The 26,869-nt window shown below is 37.6% G+C and overlaps 1 protein-coding gene across 1 annotated transcript in view; it reads left to right on the top strand.

The window, feature by feature from the left end:
* The window catches only part of DNAH6 (dynein axonemal heavy chain 6), a 294,154-nt gene that overhangs the window by 57,978 nt on the left and 209,307 nt on the right, over positions 1–26,869 (top strand). The window contains exons 10-14 of the mRNA XM_022556141.3: positions 3,383–3,583; positions 12,004–12,124; positions 15,869–16,020; positions 17,947–18,099; positions 21,861–22,112. Of these exons, the coding sequence (XP_022411849.2) occupies positions 3,383–3,583; positions 12,004–12,124; positions 15,869–16,020; positions 17,947–18,099; positions 21,861–22,112 (879 nt within the window). The remainder of the gene's footprint in view (positions 1–3,382; positions 3,584–12,003; positions 12,125–15,868; positions 16,021–17,946; positions 18,100–21,860; positions 22,113–26,869) is intronic.

Raw genomic sequence — 26,869 nt, 5'->3', positions numbered from 1 at the left:
TAGAGGCTTGAATGGAGAAGGATCCACTTCCAAGTTCCCTCAGGTGGTTGAAAAAAATTCACCTCTAAGCAGCTATGGGATTGAAGTCCCTGGTTTCTTGAGGGAAGTCCAGTGGGCACCACCCTTAGATCCTAGGAATCACCTATAGTTCCTATAGTTCATGTGGCCAACTCTATAAGCCGTTTACAATATGGGTGTTTGATTCTTCAAGACCAGCTGAAGAATCTCCTTTGAGAAGGGCCCAATCCCTCTTTTAAGGGCTTTCACTTGATTCAGACAGGTCTACCCGGGATAATCACCTTTTGGACTAACTCAAAGTCAGCCTAATCATATCTGCAAAGTCCCTTCAGCTTTCCCTGTAATATAACATAATCATGGCTGTGGCATCCCATCACATTCACAGATCCCCCCATACTCAAGAGGAGGGGATTACACAGGCCATGTAAACCAGGGAGAGGGGATCTTGGGAGCCATCTTAGGGTTCTGCCTTCCCCATTTGGGTACAGGCATAGATTCATAAACCAATCAGAGTCTATATTTTCTGCCCTTAGCTGTGTATTGGTACAAAAGCACCAGTAGTCAGGATCTCTAGCTTCTAGTCTTGACGCCGAATCTCTAGCTTCTAGTCTTGACTTTACTCCTGTGGGGAAACCACTTACCTCTCTGGGGTTCAGTTTATGCATCTGTGAGATGAGGAGGTAGATGAGTTTCAAGGTTGCTTCCTCTTCCAGCAGTCTGTGACCCCGTAATTATTTATCAGATCATCAGAGGCTATTTTAGGTTATTTACAAGGGCAAGCAGACTGCTGAGTTCCCTGTGGTTGGACCTTCGTTCAGGAGCTCCCCCTCAGAGAGGCACTGGGCTCTCATGTCCCTTCCGGGCCAGAAGGCTCTTGGCCTTCACGTGGAAGGCAGAGGTTTCTGTGTAGCAGATGATGCAAGAAAGCTCTCTCCAGCAACCAGCTGGTTACTCTCCTTAAGCTCCAAGTGACAAGCCTTGAAAACCTTAACATTCTCCGTATTTCCTGTTGTAGGGTCCAACTCCCCACAGGTGTGTTCTTAATTCCTCCCCATGAAGTCATAGGCCAAGCATGTTCATGTGTTCACACCACACATAAGATTTTGCTTCCTGTAATCCCATATTAGCCAAGGGCAGTATAAACTGCCATGAGTGGATCACTCATGAATTTTCTACTTTTTCTCGCTCTGATTTTGGTCATTAGTCTTAACATTTCAAACACACATACACACCATACAGCTTCGTCTAAAGGAAAATTATATACCTAAATCTTGACATCTGACATTGTTCTTTCTTGGGTTAACTGTGGTTTCCCACATTGTTCTTTCTTGGGTTAACTGTGGTTTCCTAATACTTGATCCAACATACATTTTCCAGTTCTTTTCTTTCCTATTGTGTTTGACAGACTTCCCGTGGCATATGACTCTATTTACTGCTCCCGCCTCTGGAAACAGACTCCCCCTTGGCTTAGATTCTCATGGTTTTACTCCTGTGCCAACATTTTTTCCTTTTCAGTACTCTACTTTGGAGTCACTTTTTTTGTCTGACCTTTGACTGTTGCGATCCTGAAAGGCTCCCTCCTCTTCACATGTTTTATGTTCCTCTGGGGGCTTGTGTCCGTGCCTGTTGTTCCAACTACCACTTCTAGAATGGTGACTTTAAATAAATATTTCCATCGTGTACTTTTCTTCTAGACTTCAGACTTGGAGCCAACTGGAAATCTCCACAATTAACTCCAACTCACCAAAATAAATTGAACTTATCAACTTCTTCCAAAACTTGCTCCTCCTTCCATATCTCCATTTCAATGAAAGGCAGTATCCACATGCCCAAACCAGTAATCCAGGAGTCATCCTAGATCCTCCCTTACCTCTTTGAGATCAAGGCAGCGAGTCCTGTGTGTTGACCTTAGTTGCACCTCCCCTCGATGGGAACCTCATCACCTCTTACCTGGCCTGCTGTGATGGTCTCTTCTGACCTGCCTGCCCCTCTTCTTTCTAGTCCATTTTCTACATTGCTGACTGCAAGATTATTTCATAGGCAAATCTGCTCATGTCACTTAAAATTAAATCTCTTCATTGTCTATAGGATGCTCTGTGAGATGTTGATAGGCATTCTAGGAGAAAAGGGTTTGTGATATGCATTTGCATATTAACAAATATGGAAAATCCTGTTTTGTAGATCCAGAGGAAAATCCTGTTTAACCTAAGGTTTCTTCCCAAACTTATGTGACATTGGGACCCTTTTAACTCAGGGTAGTCCATGGTCACAATCTGGGGAATGCCAGACCACCGGCTAACACTGGAACCCAGCATCACTCACAGGGCCTTTCAAGAAGGGGCCGACTGCATCATGACTGCATTTTTCCACACTGACACTTATGCTCCAGCACCCAGACCTGCCAGCCCCCCTTGGGCCTCTCACATACAATGACTTACAAGGACTGTACTCCCATCTTGTATACTTGACAAGCTCCTGCTCGTCTTTTAAGACTCTTCTCAAGAAGTACCTTTATATCATTTAGATATATATTATTATAAATTAATTCGTGCTCATCAAACTTGAAAAACACATAAAATGATTATTAAAATCATCTGTAATACCATGTGTTAGAAATAGAAACAACCTTTTAACATTTTTATACTTTTTTTCCAATCTTGTTTTAGTACATACTGATATACCAACACACCTAACTTACCATGAGATTTTACACATACATTTTTAAAATGGGATATTATACATCAGTTTCATCCTGCTCTTTTTTTTTAACTTAAGATTACATTATAAGCTTTTTCCCATGTCACTAATCAATCTTTGAAGGGATGCCTAATTTCCATTCATATAAATATACCATAACTTAACCATTCTATTTTTGAACACTAAGGTATTTTTTCTAATTAGTTTTTATTATAATTAATGCTTCAGTGACTGCCCTTCCACATGAATCATTGTTTACATACCTAATTTCTTCTCTTAGGATTGATATCTAGGATGGAAATTACTGCTCAAAGAATATGAACTTTTAACCCACCTTTTGAACTTTCCCTGATTCTCTTAGGCATACTTTGGCCTTCCTTCCCTTATGACTTTTCTGTGTTTTGTTCATATTTCAAATGAATGTAATATATTCATCTTAATGTGTTGCAACTTTTTGCTTATCTACCTCTCTTTCAATTAGAATACATATTTCCTGAAGACAGGGGCTGTGTCTTCTGATTTGTCGTATATTCAGAGTCAATTGCAGTACCTGGCATTGTTGAATGAGTTATTCTTATTTATTTTAGCAGTTTAGAAAATTCAAAACCTTTTATAAATATAACCATGTGTGTGTTTACATTTATGCTTGTGCTTTTCTCTCCAACAGGATGGTATTTCAGGCGCAATTAACCATTTCCAAAACGCTGTGTTATCACTTCCTAATCTTGTGCCTGATTCACATTTTGATGCTTTTACCAGCCCTTACATTAACAACAAATTGGAAGAAAAAACTTGTGGATTTGGTCCAAGCTTATCAGCAGTATTTGATGATGACAAGAATTTTCACACAATTATCTTTCAAATAAAGGTATACTTTCTTTTACTAAAACTATTTTTATAATATTTTTGATTTTTAAGAAACTGGGAAACATATTTTCTTCCTGTCTTATCTTTAGATTAAATGCTACTTAATCTCTAAATGCTAAAGTGATTTTTTTTTAAGTCCTGGTAGATTAGAGCGCTGATTATAAGAAAGAGACTTAAAAGCACAAGCTATTCAAGAGGGTATCACTTTTTGAGGGGGGGAAATAAGGTTAAAAAGGAGGAAGAGACATTATCTGAACACTGGGTGGTACAGGGAAAATAGAGCAACTGGTGAAAATGTAAGGCCCTGCAAGACAAAAAGAGCCAGAAAACCAGAATACACCCAACTCTTTCCCCACAACCAAAAACTAAAATAAAATAATCTGCACATTGCTCTACTGACAAAACAGAATGCCCTTGAATTATAAATTTTGTAAATCACTCAAATCCATGAGCTGAAGAAATTAAAATATATTAAATACCTCAGGAGGTACTATAAGGAGAAAATAGAAAGTGAAAATTAAAATATTCCTTCTCTTCCCTCCCATAAAACATGAAACAAAAGCTGCACTATAAACTAAATAGCCTCAACATTAAATCAAAAAATTTCAAAATTTAAAATAAAAATGGAACTTTTTTTAAAAAGACAAAATTATCTCAGAAATCAAGACTAAATTGCATCATGCCGGAGAAAATAACCTGAAATGAAAATGTAATAATTAGTATGAAGACAGGAAGACAATCAGGAGAATGAAAATAAGCTAGAGTTAGAAGTAAAAATGGTCAGAGAGAAAATAATTGAAATAGAAAACAGGCAAAGAAGAAATAACATACATATAATTGGAGTGTCTGAAGGAGAAAAACAAAACAAAGGGTAGAACAAACACATAACTATAGTCCAAGAAAAGAAAATGTGAATCTATATATTGAAAGGGCCCACAGAGTGCCTTGGAAAATTGACCTAGAAAAATCAACCCTGAGATACATCCTTTTAAAACTATTAGCTTTTAAAGCTAAAGAAAAATTCCTCCAGGTCTCACAGCACAATAAAAATAACTTACAAAAGTAAGAGAATTAGACTAGCATCAGGCTTCTCAAAAACAACGTATAAAGAAAGGCAATGATGGAACAGCATTTTTAATGAAACTCAAGAGCAGATAATGCAAATCAATAATTTTTATCTAACCAAGCTAGTCCTTCAAATATCAAGGCTATAGAAAAATAGTTTTAAAAAGGCAAGGACCTAGGGTTTTTGGTGCTGATCAGGATTTTTCATGAAATTGGGATGAGTTTCATCCAACCAGGAGATAACTTGGCAAAAGGACTGATCTTCCTATTTCTGGATCCACATGTTGGAAGTTGCCACTCTATTCTAACAAGTAAAAAGCTGAACACACTGACTGAACAGACTGCTATAGGATCTGTAATAGAGGGGAGGACACAGGGGAAACCACAGCCCTCAAAACTGTAGAGACAGAGAGATGAAAACAGGGAGTCATGGCTTCTGAGAGCAGAGACTATGAGCAGAAACCTCAGTGAGAACCAGTGCCAGACAGGAAAACCTGAACTGTAACTGATGAATTGTAGGAGGCTCAGTGTGAAAAACTCTGAGTTAAAAATCTCCAGGGACCCAGTTATAGGGAACCCCCACATTATTATGAAATTTACCTGCAAGAACTCAACCAGATTCTCACAGTAAATATTAGAGAAAAATTCTCTCATGCTTCCAGCAGGGAGAGGGGAAAAGGAATAATTTGAAATATGTCAGAGCACCCTCTTCTCAACAAGGCCTACCCTCAGAGGAAATTAGTTAACCAGAACCTAATTTGCTAGTGTATTACTTGATCCTAACTTACCTGGGGGAGGGGAAATACACAACTCCAGCCCACTCTAGCCATCTGTCCCACCTAAGGAGAGAGGAAAAAAAAGTGAGAAATATTTATGAAGTTCACAGTTCAGAGGCATTGGCTCACTAAAAGACTGAGACCTAATCAAAGGACTATAGAATATATCCCCTCCGCTGACACATACCATCCCCTTACTAAGGACCTATTAACAGCAGTTCCTTTTACCAAATACATCATGTCCAATTATCAAAAAAAGTTACAAGGCACATTAATAAGGGGAAAAAATTAGAAGACAGAGCAAGTATCAGACCCAGACATGGCAGGGATATTGGAAATATCAGACCCAGAATTTAAAACAAGTATGATTAATATGCTAAGGGCTCCAATGGATAAGATAAACAGCATGAAAGAACAGATGGGCAATGTAAGCAGAGAGATGGAAATCCTAAGAAATAACCAAAAAGAAGTGCTAGAGGTAAAAAACAAAACATAGCAGAAATGAATAATGCCTTTGATGAGCTTATTAGTAGACTAGACACAGCTGAGGAAAGAATCTCTGAGCCATAGAATATATCAATAGAGTCCTGAAAACCAAAAAGCAAAGACTGAAAAAAACACAACAGACTATCCAAGAACACTGTAGGACAACTTCAAAAGGTGTAACATATGTGTAATGGGAATACTGTATGATTCCAGCTATATGACATTCTGAAAAAGGCAAAAACATGGAGACAGTAAAAAGGTCGGTGGTTACCAGGGGGTTGAGGGTGGGGGAGTGAAGAGGCAAAACACTGATTTTTAGGACAGTGGAAACACTCTGTATAATTCCATAATGATGGATAAATGTCATTATATATTTGTCCAAACCCATAGAATGTTCCATACCAAGAGTGAACCATAATGTAAACAATGGATTTTGGGTGATTATGATGTGTCAATGTAGGCTCATCAATTGTAACAAATATACCACCCTGGTAGGGGACGTTTAGTCTTTCTTTAGAAAGACTGAAAATGAAGTGGTGCTCAGTGGTGTAGAGACAAATGTAAACAATAAGAAAGCAAGATTTGTGATCCTATGAGTCAGGGCTATAAATTTCTATGCACCACATATATATACAGGAAACACTTGCAAAAGGCAAAGAGTTGCAATGAGACACAAATGGAACATAAATAGAAACACTGTGAATAGAAGACTTTAACATGCAACTCTCATCATAAGGCAGGTCAAGTAGGAGAAAAATAAATAAGGATATAGAAGTCCTAACTAACATAATCAATGACAAATAACAAGGAAATAGCCATCTAAACAGAAAAAAAAAATGAGGGATTGCCTTGCAGACATTTATCCAAATAAATTTGAAAGCCTAGATTAAATAGGTAGTATTTTTAGGGAAACATGGTAATCTAAATCAACCACATTAAAAATAAAAAGCTTACCAATCTCCACAGAAGAAATAGAGGAAGTTATCAAAGAAATACCTTGTAAAAAGCACCAGGCCCAGATGGTTTCACAGGGGAATTTTATCAACTCTCCAAAGATCAGATATTCACAATAGCACATAAATTGTTCTAGAATACTGAAAATGCTTGGTGGAAAAAACTTCATTGTTATAACAACAAAGCAGGTAATATATAATATTTAGGAGTAAACCTAATAAGAAATGTTTTAAAAAACCTATATAAGGATATCTTTTTAAGTTTTCTTAAAGGCTTCTGGAAGACACAAAAATAGACTTAAAGAAATATTCTTAGATGGAATGACTCAACATAATAGATATCTGTTGTCCCTAGGTTAATCTATAAATTTAACACAATGCCAATAAAAATACTAATAAGCTTTATCATAGAGCATAAGTTTATAGTAAAGCCTATATGTAATAATAGACATGCATAGAAGCTAGGAAAACCCTAAAAAAGAAAAGCTATTTGGGATATTATTCTTACCAGGTATTAAATATAAACTCTATAACTAAAAGATTGTGGTATTGGCTATCAGACCAGTGGAACAGAATAGAAAATCCAGAAATACACCTAAGTACACATGAAAATTTATTAAATAAAAAACATGGTATTTCAGATCACTGAGATATATTTGGACATTTTCATAAATAGTGCTGGGATAACTGATTAGCCTTTGGTACAAAGTTAAAGTTAGATACATATCTCACATTGTATATAAAAATAACTGGATCAGAGATCTAAAAATTTATTTAAATCATACAAGTTCTAGAAGAAAACATGGGTGAATTCTTCTATAATCTTGTTCATAAAGAAAGCTTATCTAGCTATGACTCAAAATCCAGATGCAATAATGGCACAAATTGATAAATTTGATGGTATAAAGTTTTTTAAAACTTTTCAAGGCAAAAAAATATATAAACAAAGTAAAAATACAATTACAAACTGGGAGAATCTATTTGCAGCATATAAATCACAGCTAAGGGCTAATATTTTTATACATGAAGAACTCTTGCCAATGGGGAGCAGGGAGGAGACAAAAACTAGGTAGAAAAATGGTCAAAACATATGATAGAAAACTCACCAAAAACAAGAACCTAGACACATGAAAACATATTCTACCTCACTTATAAGAGAAATGCAAATGGAAACAAAATTGAGGTAGCATTTCTCAACTATCAGATTAGCAAAATTCAAAAGTATGACAACACATTCCATTGGCTAGCTTATGGATAAACAAATGCTCTTCACACTTTGCCTTTGAGAATGCAAATAATGGAGAATTTTACAATATATAACAAAACTATATATTATGTATTTACCATTTGATCCAGCAATTCCACCTTTAAATATGTACCCAGAAGATGCATGCCCAGCAATACAAAAGTACATATGCACTAGATTTTGTTAACATTATTATTTTTATAAAATATCAGAAACTCCCAAAATACATAGGATGAACTATGGTACATTTACACAGAGGAGGACTATGCAGCTGAACAAAATAATACGGAAAATATCTACCAACTAATATGGAGCGATTTCCAGGATACATTGTTAGGTGAAAAAAGCAAAGTAGAAAAGAATATCTATAGTGTGCTACTTTTTATGTCAGAAAATAGGGAGGAAGACGAGATAAACCAGAAACTAAGGAAATTTGTTACCTAGAGGAGACAGTGGGAATGGTGTAGACAGGATGGTGGGTATGGAGTAGAAAAGATGGGAAGAGTCACACTTAGTTCTGAGTATACTTTTTAATATAGCACTTAAAAATCAATAAGAATGGGGAAACAAAACCATAAAATAGAATACAATGAAAACAAAAGAACTAGACTATATTTCAAATGAATAACATAACCACACTGCAAGGAAGGGGAAAAAAACTAAAACAAGTAACTTTTAAACACACTATTTTGCCCATATACCCTAAGCTAAAGACCACTATAACTATAATAAATATTGAATTCCACTTAGTCTGTTTTTCATAGTGGTATTAGTGTGTTAGCAATTCTGAAATGACTTTCTGTGTATTCTGGAGTTAAGCAAATAACTAAATATTGTGGCTAATGAAATGAGGTTATTCATCCCCATCCAAATATGGAAGAGGAAAAGCCAGAATGCTGTTATATTGGAACTGGAGTTATGAACTCATGATCTTTAATTGATCGATAGAAAGAGCACTATGTATAGGGTTTTGTGTATATATGTATTTATGTGAGGTGTTTGTGTGTATCCTAGATCTGCTTGCTGAGATGGCCTAGAAGCAGTGACATCCTAGTAACAATGAGCATATTTGGTGTCCACACATTGTTTTCTGTATATCATTCCAAATCAAAAGGAACCAAATCTCTTTGGAGAAATGGTTTATTCAAAACCTGGGGCAGGGAAAGTACAAGAACAGCCCAGAGCATATTGTTGAACCAAAAAATAAGAAGGTGCCTAAGGAGTAATGGCGACATGCAGAAAAAATTAAAAAGCCAACTTGAAGGGTCTCCCTGGGACAATTTGACCATTAAAATAAGTAATGATTATAACAGGCTTTGAATAAAATGAGAATACATGAGTCCATTTTGTGAATGAAGGAATGGAGTGAGAATGGAAAGCTCTTCCTTACAGTAAAATGCCAATTAGTAAACGTAGAAGGAAAACATAAGGAAAAATCACTGCTGCAGAAATAGGCAAGAATCTCTAATTCATACTAGAACGAGTATGCAAAGATATGATGAGGAAAAGGATATTGTCTCAAAGCGTTTCTGCATAGACTATTTATTGATTTAAAGAGAGAAAATAGTAAGTTTGCAGTAACGAAACCTCACAGACACCACCTTAACTAACATGTTAACATCACCAGTAATGGGACAAATCAACATTCTGTGTCTTTTGACACTATTCACGGGGAACATACATCACTTATGTAGTATTATTGCCAAAAATGTATAACTGAATGTAAGCATTAGGAAGTATAACATACACACACAGGAGATACTTTTCAAAAATGTTAAAGGTCACGAAAGACAAAGATTGAGAAATTGTTCAGATTAAAGGACACTGCAGAGATGTGACAAGATACAATACAAGAAATACATGATACGATACAAGATACAAGATTCAATACATGATCCTGGATAGGACAGTGGACCAGGAAAAAAAGGTTTTTTATTTTGTTATGAAAGACATTATTGGGACAAATGGCCAAATTTGTATAAGATCTGTAATTGATAATAGTATTAATATCAATGCTAATTTCCTGATTTAGGTCATTATACTATGGTTCTATAAGAAAATATCCTTGTCTTTATTAAATAAACCCTGAAATATTTAGGGGTAAAAATGTCTGTGTCTGCAACTTTCTTCCAAATGGTTCAGGGTAAAATAATATATAGAGAGAAAGAGAATGATAAAACAAATGTGATATATTGTTAAAAATTAGGGAATTTCAGTGGTGATATATGGAATTCTTTGTACTATTCCAGCAAATTTCCTGTGAGGTTTAAAATCATATTTTGAACATGTTGGGGGAGCTTTCCATTTACAGGCCTCCCGTTGTGTTTCTAATACCTGCATGATCACGTATCAGAGACTCTTATGTCTGCTCAAAGGAGATATACTTTTTTTTTGTTTTGCTGTGGGGGAAAGGATGTTCTTTTTTATTATTAATTTTTATTGGAGTATAGTTGCTTTACAACGTTGTGTTAGTTTCTGCTATACAGCAAAGTGAATCAGTTATACGTATACATATATCTACGCTTTTTTAGATTTCCTTCTCATTTAGGTCACCCCAGAGCATTAAGTAGAGTTCCCTGTGCTATGCAGTAGGTTCTCATTAGTTATTTATTTTATACATAGTACTGTACATGTGTCAGTCCCAATCTTCCAATTCATCCCACTGCCCCTTCCCGCCTTCGTAACCATAAGTTTGTTCTCTACATCTGTGACTCTATTTCTGCTTTGCACATAAGCTCATCTCTACCATTTTTATTGATTCCACATATAAGCAATATTATATCATATTTATTTCTCTTTTTCTGATTTACTTCACTCTGTATGACAGTCTCTAGATCCATCCATGTCGCTGCAAATGGCACTATTTCATTCCTTTTTATGGCTGAGTAATATTCCATTGTATATATGTAGCACATCTTCTCAAAGGAGACATACTTTGACATAATTTCTTCCCCTCAGTTTTTAATGTAAATAAATAAACAGCAGAAATATTCTGGAAGATTACATAAGAACCTATTAAAAGGAAATAAATGAACAAGTAACTAAGCCATCCAGGGTGTGTGCTATTGTTTGTAATGAAACTTTCTACTGCTACCCACTATCCCTAAAGCAAGAGCCTGAATCCATAAAGCAATACCCTAGCACTGATGCGTTGGGAATGAGCAATTCCACTGATCATCTCTAGTTTTCCTTGGGACAAATTGCAGTCATTTGCAAGAAGTCTCGGTAGGAAATGTAAGGGAAGGCAATTGAGTGCAGCCAGGGAATAATGGACCAAGACCAACAACAAACTGATCCTAACTGCTGTTCATAGGCATTGAACTATGATAACATGTATTGACATGGGTATTGTAGGAAAAACTGTGGGGAAGTGGAGGTTGGAGCCAAGGTTAAGTGAGGGGAAGGAAAGAATTTTATTAGGGCAAATTATGAAGACATTTTGGAATAGGAGACTTGACAGCACAGAGAAGTTAATAATGAGATTAGGTAAGTAATTTTGTAACTATGCTAAATGATTTTGCCTTTGCTCAAAAACACTAACCAAGATATAAAATTTGCAGTTTGGAAAATAAATAGACATTGTCTCTTACCATATATTTACTAGTGATGTATAAGTTCACCATGAAGCTAAAAAAATTACAGGTGTGTCTCCTTTCAGTCATAAGGAACAATCCTTTGAAAGTCAGATTTGAATGTGTATTTTTTTTTTTTTTAGTTTTATAAGAGAATCCATTCATTGCTTCTTGTCATCCAGGATGGTATCTTTCCTCACTTACGTATCCTCAGGTCAAAGCATAGTGTTGGGCACAGAGAAGGCATCTGTGTTTGTTCAGTTTTATTGAATTGAATTCTGCTCAGGAAAAATATAGTTTGTCTGTTTTTTTATAACATTTAGGAAACCATACAGGCAGCATTTGAATCTGCTCAATTATATGCAGCTACATTTGAAAAGTTTCAGATATTCTTCAAGGAAAATGAAAGTCTTGATTTACAAGCTCTTAAACTTCAAGAACCTGGTAAATTTTCTGTTTGTCCTTACTAATTATGTTTGACAGGTATATCAAGGTTTATCATTGTGTATGTTTCTGTTTGGCGATGTATGGTGACAGAAATGGTAGCCCCAAAGCGTTGGCCTGACAAAATGCAAGAATTTATTCATTTCTAGATTATTTGCTGTAGAACCACTTTTTTTTTTCTTTAGGTTTACTGTTACTGTTTTATTTCAGAATATTATGGGAAAGAATTCCTCCCCAAAAGCTTATCTTTTAGTATCAAGTTGTACCAGTGCTAAGGTTATATAGCCTTTACATGGGAAGGAGTCAAAAGGAATGTTTACCTCTCAGATTCCTTTAAAAAATGTTTACATAGTGCAACATGTGTCTCAGGAATTCAAGTTACTCTATTTCTGTGGCCATATTGTAACCTGGTGGGTATGAATCCACAACTCTTAGTCATGAAATCAGATCCGAAGGGAAATTATTTTATTAAACTCGTTATCTTCAACAAAAGGAAATAAAATACAATACCCAAGTGAAATTTCAGGCAAGAAAGTTCCCAAATGTTTACAAAAATTAAGTATATATTATTCATTATTACCATTTAAAAATGTGAAGCATATCATTCATATTCTTTTTTTATTTCATGAACTGGCTTTATTCCTTTATTTTCTTATGCACAAAAATGATTACTCTGATACTTTGCCTCACAAAGCAACACTGATTTTTTCTGTAAATTTTTATGCTTTTGTTTCAACCCATTCTTTTTATTATGCTGAAGTATTTTAAAGTAAATTAGACTTGCCATCCCTAAATGAAATATTTCAATATTCATCTCTAAAAAACATGTTCCTACAGAACCAAATTAATATTATCACACCTAATAAAAAAAACCCAAGAATTCCTTAATATCAATATTTAGTCCCTATTCAGAATCCCCCAAATAAAGCAGTTTGCAGCTAGTCTGACCCAGTATCTAGTCCAAGAGCAGGCACTATATTCACTTGTTATGTCCGTTAAGTTTTTAAAATCTGAAACAGATCCTTTTTTTCAAGACACTGACTTGCTCAAGAAACCGAAGTGGGGTCTTACTTTAGAAAACAAATTAGACAAGTTCATTTCTACTGTTCTTCACCAACACCATCACACTGAGACTTAGTGTGTGTTGAACTGAAGGGGACTGACAGGGACACAATGGCACCAGGGTGGCAGTAAGGTGTGGAACCTGGCATTTCAGCACATGGAGTAGGCCTAATCCAAATAACTAGTTCTAATCCCCTAGATCTTCTACTCATAACCTTGAGCCAAGGCCTCCTAGTATCCTGTTACCATGTTCCTCACACTGGATAACTTTACTCCCTCACCAACCACCCATCTGGGTGAGGCCACCAAGCTCCCAGGTTGCCCTTCTTCTAGTCCTGCCTTGGCTTGTCAATTCTATCCAATCCTGGAACCAGGGTCTCATAGGTATCAGCTGTTTGTTTTCTGGGACTCTGGAGTACATTGGTCTGGACTCCTAAACCTTGTGTTCCTCCTTTTTTAGGAACTCCCTGGTACTTCCTAAACCTCGAACCCAACTGTTAGCCAGAGGTTAATAGAATGTAGCTTTGCCCCTTGGATACCATGCCTTGCCTGTTATCATATTCCCTCAAACTCTTCTAACACTGCCTAGCACATATTATAGACACTTACACTTAACAAATGTCTGTTTAACCAAACTTTTAGCCACACTGACCCCTGTCTAGCCCCAGAAGACGATCAGGGGACAAACTCTGGCTTCCTGAACTAATCAGCCATATCTCACCCCTGAATTCCTATAAATGTCAGTGTTTACTAATAATTTCTATACTTCCTGAGCACTTATGATAGATCCTGTGCTAAGTGATTTTCAGGCATCTCATCTAATCCTCATAATTCTATGAGGCGAGTATTCTCATTTTACAAATAAGGAAGTGAAAATATATAGAGATAAGGTAACTTCAAGTTTGCACAGCTAGTCAGTGGTTTAGAAATCATTTTCTCTGACTTGAAAGTTTGTGTGCTTAACTGTTGTACAAACTGCCTCTCCTCTAGCTCATACAGAGAGAACTCTTCTATCAGCTTTACTCTTTTGTTTCCCTTTGAACATGGCTATGTATGACCATGGCCAAGTCATTTAACCTCAAATGATCTAAATTTCTTCATGTATAAAATGAAAGTATTGGACCAAATTGGTGTTTCCCAAGCTAGTATTCCTTGAACCACTATTCTGAAGGATGTTACATGATACCATGAAAAAATGAAAAAGACTCTGTGTTCAAATAAGTTTGGAAAATACCTGACCAATCCACATTATACAGGTTTCCTTACCAGAAGTCTTCTCAGATCATTTGATATACTTATTTTGTCAGTTCTCAAAAATATACACATCAGGGCTTCCCTGGTGGCGCAATGGTTGAGAGTATGCCTGCCAATGCAGGGGACACGGGTTCGTGCCCCGGTCCGGGAAGATCCCACGTGCCATGGAGCGGCTGGGCCCGTGAGCCATGGCCGCTGAGCCTGCACATCCGGAGCCTGTGCTCCGCAATGGGAGAGGCCACAACAGTGAGAGGCCCAAGTACAGCAAAAAAAAAAAATACACACATCAAAACCTTCTGAAATGAGTAGGACAGATAATTGTCATCCCGTTTTTGTATCACAAGGAAGCCGAAGCTCAGGAAGATCAACTATCAACTAACTTACCCAAAGCCACAGATGGGTTAAAGACTTGAGCCTAGGTCTTCTAACACTTTGTCTGATTTGTTCTTTTTAAAAAAAATTTTTATTTTATTTTATTTAGTTATTTGGTTGCACCGGGTCTTAGTTGTGGCTCATGGGCTCTTTAGCTGTGGCATGTGAACTCTTAGTTGCGTCATACACTTGGGATCTAGTTCCCTGACCAGGGATTGAACCCAGGCTCCCTGCATTGGGAGTGAGGAGTCTTAACCCCTGCGCCACCAGGGAAGTCCCTGATGTGTTCTTTATACTGTGTCAAACTCTCCCTTGTATCCAGGAGAGAAGATGATATGAATAAAGGCAAGAATCAACACCCTTTTCTCTTTGGGATGGTAGAGGGGAGGATTAGAGAAGAAAAACAAGAAGCAGTAAGGAAATCAATCTGACTCAAGCAGAGAGAGTAATTGGAAATAAAGTTAACTAAATATTTAAAGGCCGAGAGGTACAGGATTTTGAAAGATGAGTAAAGTAGTTTAGTATTATATGTGTATTAGTAAGAGCTGTTTTTGACCAAGAGTATGATAAAAGTGTATTTAAGGTAATCAGGCTTCCACTGGTTTGGGAAAGGGAGAAAATGGCGAAGGGAATATTATCAAAATTCAACTTCAATATATGGTAGACACAAATTGACAAAGCCTTAGCCTCGATGAATGCTTACTTTGAGTTACCATGTGGGAGAACCCTTAGATTAAGCCAACTTCAAACCAACCTGACTCTAGAATCTAATCCATTCTAAACCAGATCCTCTAATACAATTTCAAGTTATTTTCATGTGCCATTCTTAACAGGAGACAGAGAACATATTTACATTATTAAATATTAGTTTCAAGAATAAAATATAAAGCATTGTGAATTAACATTTTAAAATTACACAAGGTCCTCTACATATGGATAATACATTATAAATATGTATGTAAATTTATTAATGCAATGATTTTTAATATATCTTTATAATGATCCTTTAAAATCTAATACATGTGTTTTATGCTTTATGTGAATTACTTTACCTAGATGTTAAGTTCTTTAGTGAACAACTGGAAAAATATCACAGACAGCACAAGGACGCAGTAGCTCTAAGACGCACCAGGAATGTAGGACTGCTGCTCATTGACACTAAGCAACTAAAAGAAAAACTAATTCCATCACCTTTGCGATGCTTGGAGGTAACTATGAACTAAGGAAATTTTAAATTATGGTCTCTACAACTATTTTATGATTTTTCTCTTGCAAATAACCTATCTTTATTTTCCAGTATTACAGATATTTAAAATTAACGTTGGTCTGTTGTGCATCCTTAATTTCTAGGAAAAGTCCCATATTCTTCTTTCTGTCCCAAGCACAGTCAGCTTTCAGGTGAGGAGACAGCAGCCCTCAGACTAGCCTCTTACACCCATTCCTTTTTCCTTTGTTGGAGCATTTCAAGACTTCCTACAGAAGAGGCACCACTGTAACAGCTCAGGATCCTAGTGGGAATGCTGGTTGATTCTAGGATACCGAGATCAAGTTTAGGAGATCATTTCCTGATCTGAAACTGTCCCTAAAGATCTGATTATATTTTGGTGAGTTGTAGAGCTGAGGAAACTTGATTGCTTCTGCAATAACTTACAGGTCTTCCTTTAGAGTCACATATACTGTCAAATACCTCCAGAGAGATAATGGTGTAGAACAGAGATTGTCAAACTACAACCCACAGGACCAGTCCAGCCTGCCACCTGTTGTGTACGTACGGTTTTACTAGAACACACCCATGACAGTTGGCTTATGTATTGCCTATGGTTGCTTTCTCACTACAAGGGCAGAGCTGAGTAGTTGTGACAGAGACCATATGTCCTGAAAATCTAAAATATTTACTATTTGGCCCTTATAGAAAACTTCTGCTGACCCCTCGTGCAGATGAAAGAAGACAGAGCCCTGTCTAAAAGGCTGCAGGCCTGAGTGCTAGTATCTATTCTGTCACTAATTCGTTGTATGGCATTGGGCTTTCTTCTAGAGCTTTGCTGCTTCATTTGTTGCAAAAGAAAAAATATATAGAATTCAATTTCAGCAAACACTTCTGAGCACTAAGAGCACTACTATATACCAAGCCAAGGAACACTCAACTCAAACTGGCTTCAGCAATCAGAAAATGTATGGGCTATGCATCTAAAAAGTCCAGAGAGTGGATGGCCATCAGGGAGGTGTAATCTAGTGACTCAGTAGTAGTTTTAGTAATTCTCTATACCAAGCCTTCTGATGTGCCAGCTTCAACCTAAAGCTCACATGCCTTCACATTTCTCAAATGGCTGTCAAAAGCTCCATAGGCTAATTATTTCCTTGTTCATGTCCAGGGAGAGAGAACATGAGAGATCTCTCATCCTTAAACAAAAGTCTTGTGTTTCTACTTAACTGGATCAGCTAAGGTCAGAGGTTCGCCCTAATCCGATCACATTAGCCAAAGGAAGCCATGTTCATATTTGCCTTATGACTGATCAGACTCCGTCTTTGTTTCTAAAGGGGAGATCAGTTTCCTCCAAACCACATTACTACCACCCAACAGGAAAGAAGTGGAGTTGATGCTGGGGAGGGCACCACAATGTTCACTGTACAGGACAAAGTAGCAGAAAGGGCACTTACAAAAGATCAGAGCATTTAGGCAAACTTTTTAATAAGTTGTGCAATCCAGCTTGTTCTAGAAATTATCTTCAAAACTAGCCCTTTGGGCTTCCCTGGTGGCGCAGTGGTTGGGAGTCCGCCTGCCGATGCAGGGGACACGGGTTCGTGACCCGGTCCGGGAGCATCCCGTGTGCTGCGGGGCGGCTGGGCCCGTGAGCCATGGATGCTGGGCCTGCGTGTCCGGAGCCTGTGCTCCGCGGCGGGGGAGGCCACAGCTGTGAGAGGCCCGCGTACCGCAAAAAAAAAAAAAAAAAAAAAAAAAAAAAAAACTAGCCCTTCCTATTGGTTCAATGTGAAAAAAACCCAGTCCCTTCACATATACTGCTGCTTCCAATACCTGCCGGCTTAACAGCCATTCAATTAGAATTTATCTAAAATATATAATAAAATGGAAATACTCAAGTAGTTATGATTCACAGTTCCTTTTTCTTTCCTAGGTGCTAAATTATATGCTTCCTCGTCTAAGCAAGAAAAAAGTGGATGCCCTTGTCTCTGAGGCACAAGATGCAGAATATAAACTTGAATTTGTCCCAACTACCACCATAGAATATGTTAACAACTTAGTATTTCTTGATGAAATTCAGGAAAGGGTGAGTTGATTCTCACTATTCCAGATCTTGTGGTGAGTAAGGAAGGCAAGTAAGAGAAATTGAGGGACTGAAGGTCAGGAAACAGCTGTCAGAATATCAAAAACACTTTCAGGCAAAGTAAGTATATGCCTTACATCACAGTAGTAATGACAGCTAACATTGATCAAACTTGTACTGCTAGCCGGGAATGCACTACATTTTCTACATACATTACATTTTTGATCCTTGCAAAAACTTAAGAAGTATAAAGAATTTTTATTCTCATTCTGCAGATGAGGAAACAGGGACAAAACTAGGTTATGCTGTCCAGGATCACAGAGCTTTTTGTAGTGGAGCCGGAATTTACACTTGGGTCTCTGACTGCAAAGCCAATGCTCTCAACCCCAGTTTATTGCAATTCTTATTTGTGATAGATGACAATAGAATTGTAAACTTGATATTAGTCATAATGGAAGTCTTGATCCTCCTTAACCTGTATTTGCATAATAGTCAGGAACCTTCCAATTAGGAATAAAAGAAACCCAACTTTAGCTTAAACAGGGAGGCGGGACAGGGAGACAACAGCAGATACGGGGACTCAAGTAACACAAATGCTGGGGTCCGCTCTCTCCCTCCCTCCCTCCCTCTCTCTCTCTGTCTCTCTCTGTCTCTCTATCTCTCTCTCATACACACACACACACACACACACACACACACACACTCACTCTTTTGTCTCCCTTATTTCTCTCTCTCCGAAAACGTGGTTTCCTCCTCCCATCTTTCCCCTGTGGCACGCAATCTAGCATTTAGTTTCAATAGTCAGGTTTTTCAGTCACAGCAGTTGGCATTTAAAATAGAGTTAAATCATTTTCTTAAATATCTGGAAATTGAAGATATGTTACAAATTTAAAAATACAAACTGAAATGTGAAATAAGTCATTAACAACAATAATCTGTTGGATAACGTTATATATTGTTAACAGAATTAATAGTAAAGGCTATGTCATGTACCTATAAAAGTAAAAATTTTGTTTCTCATTTCAAGAAACAACATCTTCTCAAATGTGATGATCTCAAGATGATTGTGGTTTTCCCTCAAGTCTACTTATACATCATCCCAGGAGGCTAAAGATGCCCAGCATTTATTATTATCTGCAGTCAGAAAGACTCTTTGTCAAATAACCAAAACCCAGTTGAGGTTTAGTCCTACCTTAGGACAAAATGTGGACCCTATTTAAGGAGGAAGGACTATTCCATGGAACACACCCCACCCACACCCACACCAAGAATGTGACTAGGCTTAGGAACTTACCAGAGCCAGGAATAAGAAGGCTGTGGGAAACCCAGGTGATCCTCTCTCCTCTCTGCATCTCTCTGAGGGTCTCCTTTGCTCCTTTACCTCTGCAAACACATTGCTCCTGCTGTTTGAACCTCAGCAGCACACGTGGCCACTGGCACCTCCCAGGTCACATGTTGCAAGTCTAGCGGGCCACCGAGAGAGAGAATCTCTCTCCTCTGATATCAATTCTAAATGTTAAATGTTTAATGAATGGATTCAGCCCCCACCCCTACCCTGATCCTGTTGTATAAACTATGGATCATGTAGCAGGGGGTAGACTGCTCTCTCTCTGGTTCCAGAACAGGAGAGTCGATGTGCCATATGCAGAAACCCAGACTGTGCCCCGTCTCCATAAGGTTGTCTGTGCATGATGGGTGGTGTGTTGGGGAAGCAGCCTTTCTTAGGAAAATGCTCTGCACACACAGACAGCTTTTCTTTGGAACCTAATCCATTAGTTCCAAAAACGTTGTAAACACTCACTTAGCAGGACGCAAGGATGACAACAATGAGTAAACCTGCTTTCAAGGACCTCAGAGTCCTTGAAATGAATGAATGACAGCAGATAACTCTTATACAATGGATATAGGTACAAGATACTGTTGTGGGCAGGGTGGTGGTGGAGCAGAGGGAGGGTGCAGTCATTCCTATGAGTTACAGAAGGCTTGCGGAGGTTGGGGCATTTAAGCTTTGTCCTAAAGTCCATCTATTCAGGTAGGCATTCCAGGGAGAGGGAAATGTGCATGCACAGACCTGAGGCAACGTGGCAAGAACAGGATATGGCAGTTGGTATGCTATGTAGAAGGGGTGTTTTGTGGAGAAAGCTGATGAACCATAGCTAAAGTAGTATTTCCAAGGATAGGAGAGAAGGAATGGATTCTAGTGATATTAAGTAAGTAGAATTCAAAGGGCTTAGTGGGCAACTGAATGAGGGGACAGCAAAAGAAATTTGAGATAACTCTTAGATACCCTTTTACAGTGAATGGGTAGACCACCAGCCAGCATAGGTAGGGCAGGCCACATAATCACTGTCTGACCAAACATTTTTGAGAATGAAAGAGGCACCATTAATCATCATGCCAGGACAATACCTTGGTGTAAACCAAGACACTCCCAGAGAAAACAGGACATATGCTTACTCCACGTACCAGAAATCCAGGAAGGTGAGCAGATTTTGGTTGTCAGACTTAGTTCTATTTGTAACTTATTGAAGATGTTAGACACTTTTGGTTGAAAGTAACAAAAACTCACATAGTTAGCTTGGAAAAATGAGAAGATTTATTCTAAGTTTGCAGGGATATCTTTTGGAATCCAAAGGTATGGATAGAGCCTAGCCTTTAAAAAGGGCAGGAACTAGGGACTAGAGCAGCATAGGGAAACCAAAGAGACCTCCTTTCCATCTCGCATCTCTGCTCCTCTCTAGAACAGTGGTTCTCAAAGGGTGTTCCCGACACCAGCTGCATCAGTATCACTGGAGAACTTGCATATTCTCAGGCCCCACCCTGGACCTTCTGAATCAGAAACTCTCAGGAGGGGTTCAACAATCTTTGTTTTACCAAACTTGCCAGGGCGATTGGGATGCAGCTAAAGGTTGAGAACCATCTCTCTAAAGCCTCTCTGCAGTTTTCATTTCCTGTTTAGGACATGCTTTGTTACCCCATGGAAGCAAATAGCCTCTGCCAACAGCTGCACTCTAACTCTTCCCAAGTTCAAGAGAGAGATCAGACTAAGCTGGTTTCAGTAGGTCCCAATTTGACTCTCCCTGGTTCAGCTTGTGGCCAGGAGGTGGGTCAAGTTGTAGAACATGGATACTCGCTCTATAATCTTGTGGCAGAGTGGCAGAGAGGAGGGCTCCCCAAAAACTGGGGAGTCCTTGCCAAAAATTTAGTAAAGGCACTGTCCACTGAAGTTAGGGCACCAAAGCAAAGATGTTTAGTAGTCAGTAATAAAGGTTTTAAAAGCCTTATTAAAGGGTAGTGTGAGTCTCACCATAGATCAGGGTTCTGAATCTATGGGTACATGGTCCACACACCTCAGGGGCTGCCCTGGGACAGTCACTTCTCAACACACAGGCCTGGAATCTCAGATGTTACAGCTGGGCATCCTCACAGCACCTGTTGTCTCTGAAAACTTTAAATATTGGCACTGTTTAATCTGCTAGAGAACAAAACAGAGAGACAAAACTAAACACTTACAACAGTAATACTAACTATGCTCAGCTCTGAAAAACTTACCTCCTGGGCCTTATTACCTGCATCGTAGCAATGACTGTATTTGCCACCCAGCAGGCTCCAGCCAGTTGGATCTGCATTAAACGCACCCCTCCGTGTGCTGGCTCTTCACAGCGTGATGTTTACGATGCACAGCAGCTGTCTCCTATCAGACAATCTTAACGGGTGTAACAGGACTCTGATTTGTTTAACGAGCAACGAATGTTTCTGTTTAGATTGAAAGCCTTGAAGATGAAGGGAATGTAGTGGTTCAGATGCACAAGCTGATTGAGCAATATCAGGTTCCCACACCTCCCGAAGACTTCGCTGTTTTTGTAACTATGAAGCCATCCATTGTTGCTGTTCGGAATGCCATTGATAAATCCGTGGGTGACAGAGAAACAAGGATTAAGCAATTTTGTCTGCATCTGGGCAGAGATCTTGAGGATCTAAGCAATGAAGTGAATGAAATAAAGCTGCTAGCACAGGTAAGCTGAAGCAGGATTTAAAAATCTGTGTAAAGGCTGACTATTCCATTTTAATAAACCATTTAGAAAGCATATTTCATTTTAATCTGGTTTAACTTTTGGTTTTTTATGGCTTAATTCTCTGAGCTGCTATTGAAAATTGAAAGTGTTTCTGAACCTCTCTTAGATACTGAATAGAGCATGTATGCAGTATTGAATTCTCCTTCTGCTGACTTCTATTTATTATTATGAAATGAGTGTTTTTACAACCTGTTAGCATATTTTATAGTCATTGTGACAATTTTAGAGTTTGCTTAGACGCATATTAGAAAATTTCCCCTTAGAAAGAGGTAGAGTATAAATTGATAAATGATACAGAAGAATGTTTGATTAACTTGCACCAATTTTCCTATACAAAAGATGCAAGAGGAATTATTTTAAGAACTTAGACTAGACATCCGGATCATTCTTTTTTTTTTTAATTTTTAAATTTTATTTTATTTATTTTTTATACAGCAGGTTCTTATTAGTTATCTATTTTATACATATTAGTGTACACATGTCAATCCCAATCTCCCAATTAATCCCACCACCCCGCCACCAATTTCCCCCCTTGGTGTCCATACGTTTGTTCTCTACATCTGTGTCTATTTCTGCCTTGCAAACCGGTTCATCTGTACCATTTTTCTAGATTCCACATAAATGCGTTAATATACGCTATTTGTTTTTCTCTTTCTGACTTACTTCACTCTGTATGACAATCTCTAGGTCCATCCACACCTCTACAAATGACCCAATTTTGTTCCTTTTTACGGCTGAGTAATATTCCATTGTATATATGTACCACATCTTCTTTATCCATTTGTCTGTCAATGGGCATTTAGGTTGCTTCCATGAGCTGGCTATTGTAAATAGTGCTGCAGTGAACATTGTGGTGCATGTGTCTTTTGGCATTATGGTTTTCTCTGGGCATATGCCCAGTAGTGGGATTGCTGGGTCATATGGTAATTCTATTTTTAATTTTTTAAGGAACCTCCATACTGTTCTCCATAATGGCTACATCAATTTACATTCCCACCAAGAGTGCATGAGGGTTCCCTTTTCTCCATACCCTCTCCAGCATTTTTTCTTTGTAGATTTTCTGATGATTCCCATTCTAACTGGTGTGAGGTGATACCTCATTGTAGTTTTGATTTGCATTTCTCTAATAATTAGTGATGTTGAGCAGCTTTTCATGTGCCTCTTGGCCATCTGTATGTCTTCTTTGGAGAGATGTCTATTTAGGTCTTCTGCCCATTTTTTAATTGGGTTGTCTGTTTAGTTTCCTTTGCTGTGCAAAAGCTTTTAAGTTTAATTAGGTCCCATTTCTTTATTTTTGTTTTTATTTCTGTTAGTCTAGGAGGTGGGTCAAAAAAGGTCTTGCTGTGATTTGTGTCAGAGAGTGTTCTTCCTATGTTTTCTTCTAAGAGTTTTATAGTGTCCAGTCTCACATTTAGGTGTCTAATCAAATTTGAGTTTATTTTTGTGTATGGTGTTAGGGAGTGTTCTAATTTCATTCTTTTACATGTAGCTGTCCAGTTTTCCTAGCAACACTTAATGAAGAGATGGTCTTTTCTCCATTGTATATCCTTGCCTCCTTTGTCATAGACTAGTTGACCATAGGTGCGTGGGTTTCCCTCTGGGCTTTCTATCCTGTTCCATTGATCTATATTTCTGTTTGTGTGCCAGTACCGTATTGTCTTGATTACTGTAGCTTTGTAGTACATTCTGAAGTCCTCCAGCTCCTTTTTTTGCCCTCAAGATTGCTTTGGATATTCAGGGTCTTTTGTGTCTCCATACAAATTTTAAGATTTTTTTGTTCTATTTTGTGAAAAATGCCATTGGTAGTTTGATAGGGATTACATTGAATCTGTAGATTGCTTTGGGTAGTATAGTCATTTTCATAATATTGATTCTTCCAATCCAAGAACATGGTATATCTCTCCATCTGTTTGTGTCATCCTTGATTTCTTTCATCAGTGTCATATAGTTTTGGGGTACAGGTCTTGACCTCCTTAGGTAGATTTATCCTTAGGTATTTTATTCTTTTTGTTGCAATGGTGAATGGGATTGTTTCCTTAATTTCTCTTTCTGATCTTTCATTGTTAGTGTATAGGAATGCAAGAGATTTCTGTGCATTAATTTGGTATCCTGCAACTTTACCAAATTCATTGATTAGCTCTAGTAATTTTCTGGTGGCATCTTTAGGATTCTCTATGTATAGTATCATGTCATCTGCAAACAGTGATAGTTTTACTTTTTCTTTTCCAATTTGTATTCTTTTATTTCTTTTTCTTCTCTGATTGCCATGGCTAGGAATTCCAAAACTATCTTGAATAATAATGGCAACCGTGGACACTCTTGTCTTGTTCCTGGTCTTAGAGGAAATGCTTTAAATTTTTCACCATTGAGAATGATGTTTGCTGTGGGTTTGTCATATATGGCCTTTATTATGGTGAGGTAGGTTCCCTCTGTGCCCACTTTCTGGAGAGTTTTTATCATAAATGGGTGTTGAATTTTGTCAAAAGCTTTTTCTACATCTATTGAGATGATCATATGGTTTTTATTCTTCAGTCTGTTAATATGGTGTATCACATCAATTGATTTGCATATATTGAATCCCACTTGATCATGGTGTATGATTCTTTTAATGTGTTGTTGGATTCTGTTTGCTAGTATTTTGTTGAGGATTTTTGCATCTATATTCATCAGTGATATTGGTCTGTAATCTTCCTTTTTTTCCAGTATCTCTGGTTTTTGTATCAGGGTGATGGTGGCCTCGTAGAATTAGTTTGGGAGTGTTCCTTCCTCTGCAATATTTTGGAAGAGTTTGAGAAGGATGGGTGTTAGCTCTTCTCTAAATGTTTGATAGAATTCACTTGTGAAGCCATCTGGTCCTGGACTTTTGTTTGTCGGAAGATTTTTAATCACAGTTTCAATTTCATTACTTGTGATTTGTCTGTTCATATTTTCTCTTTCTTCCTGGTTCAGTCTTGGAAGCTTATACCTTTCTAAGAATTTGTCCATTTCTTCCGGGTTGTCCATTTTATTGACATAGAGTTGCTTGTAGTAGTCTCTTAGGATGCTTTGTATTTCTGTGGTGTCTGTTGTAACTTCTCCTTTTTCATTTCTAATTTTATTGATTTGATTCCTCTCCCTCTTTTTCTTGATGAGTCTGGCTAATGGTTTATCAATTTTGTTTATCTTCACAAAGAAGCAGCTTTTAGTTTTATTGATCTTTGCTATTGTTTTCTTTGTTTCTATTTCATTTATTTCTGCTCTGATCTTTATGATTTCTTTCCTTCTAATAACTTTGGGTTTTGTTTGTTTTTCTTTCTCTAGTTCCTTTAGGTGTAAGGTTAGACTGTTTATTTGAGATTTTTCTTGTTTCTTGAGGTAGGAATGTACTGCTACAAACTTCCCTCTTAGAACGGCTTTTGCTGCATCCCATAGGCTTTAGATTATCATGTTTTCATTGTCATTTGTCTCTAGGTAGTTTTTGATTTCCTCTTTGATTTCTTCAATGATCTCTTGGTTATTTAGTAGTGTATCATTTAGCCTCCATGTGTTTGTGTTTTTTACGTGTTTTTCCTGTAATTGATTTCTAATCTCATAGCGTTGTGGTTTTAAAAGATGCTTGATATGATTTCAGTTTTCTTAAATTTACCAAGGCTTGATTTGTGACCCAAGATGTGATCTATCCTGGAGAATGTTCCATGAGCACTTGAGAAAAAATTGTATTCTGTTGTTTTTGGGTGGAATGTCCTATAAATATCAATTAAGTCCATCTTGTTTAATGTGTCCTTTAAAGCTTGTGTTTCCTTATTTATTTTCATTTTGGATGATTTGTCCATTGGTGAAAGTGGGGTGTTAAAATCCCCTACTATTATTGTGCTACTGTCAATTTCCCCTGTTATGTTATGTATTGAGGTGCTCCTATGTTGGCTGCATAAATATTTACAATTGTTATATCTTCTTCTTGGATTGATCCCTTGATCATTATGTAGTGTCCTTCCTTGTCTCTTGTAACATTCTTTATTTTAAAGTCTATTTTGCCTGATATGAGAATTGCTACCCCAGCTTTCTTTTGATTTCCCTTTGCGTAGAATATCTTTTTCCATCCCCTCACTTTCAGTCTGTATGTGTCCCTAGGTCTGAAGTGGGTCTCTTGTAGACAGCATATATATAGGTCTTGTTTTTGTATCCATTCAGTGAGCCTGTGACTTTTGGTTGGAACATTTAATCTATTCACATTTAAGGTGATTATTAGTATGTATGTTCGTATTACCATTTTTCTTAATAGAGAAGTTTCTTTACCATTTGTTGTAGAGCTGGTTTGGTGATGCTTAATTCTCTTAGCTTTTGTTTGTCTCTAAAGCTTTTGATTTCTCCATCGATTCTGAATGAGATCCTTGCCAGTTAGAGTAATCTTGGTTGTAGGTTCTTCCCTTTCACATCTTTAAATATATCATGCCTCTCCCTTCTGGCTTGTAGAGTTTCTGCTGAGAGATCCGCTGTTAACCTTATGGGAATTCCATTGTATGTTATCTGTCATGTTTCCCTTATTTCTTTTAATAATTTTTCTCTGTCTTTAATTTTTGTCAATTTGATTGCCATGTGTCTCAGCATGTTTCTCCTTGGGTTTATCCTGCCTGGGACTCTGCACTTCCTGGACTTTGGTGGCTATTTCCTTTCCCATGTTAGGGAAGTTTTCAACTGTAATCTCCTCAAATATTTTC

The sequence above is a fragment of the Delphinapterus leucas genome, chromosome 13 (genome assembly GCF_059928025.1).
Source record: "Delphinapterus leucas isolate spDelLeu-1000000601 "Yukka" chromosome 13, BTC_Dleu_Yukka2, whole genome shotgun sequence".
Taxonomy (NCBI): Eukaryota; Metazoa; Chordata; class Mammalia; order Artiodactyla; family Monodontidae; genus Delphinapterus; species Delphinapterus leucas.
Note: the sequence above shows the minus strand (reverse complement) of the source record. Positions and strands in the feature narration are given on the sequence as shown.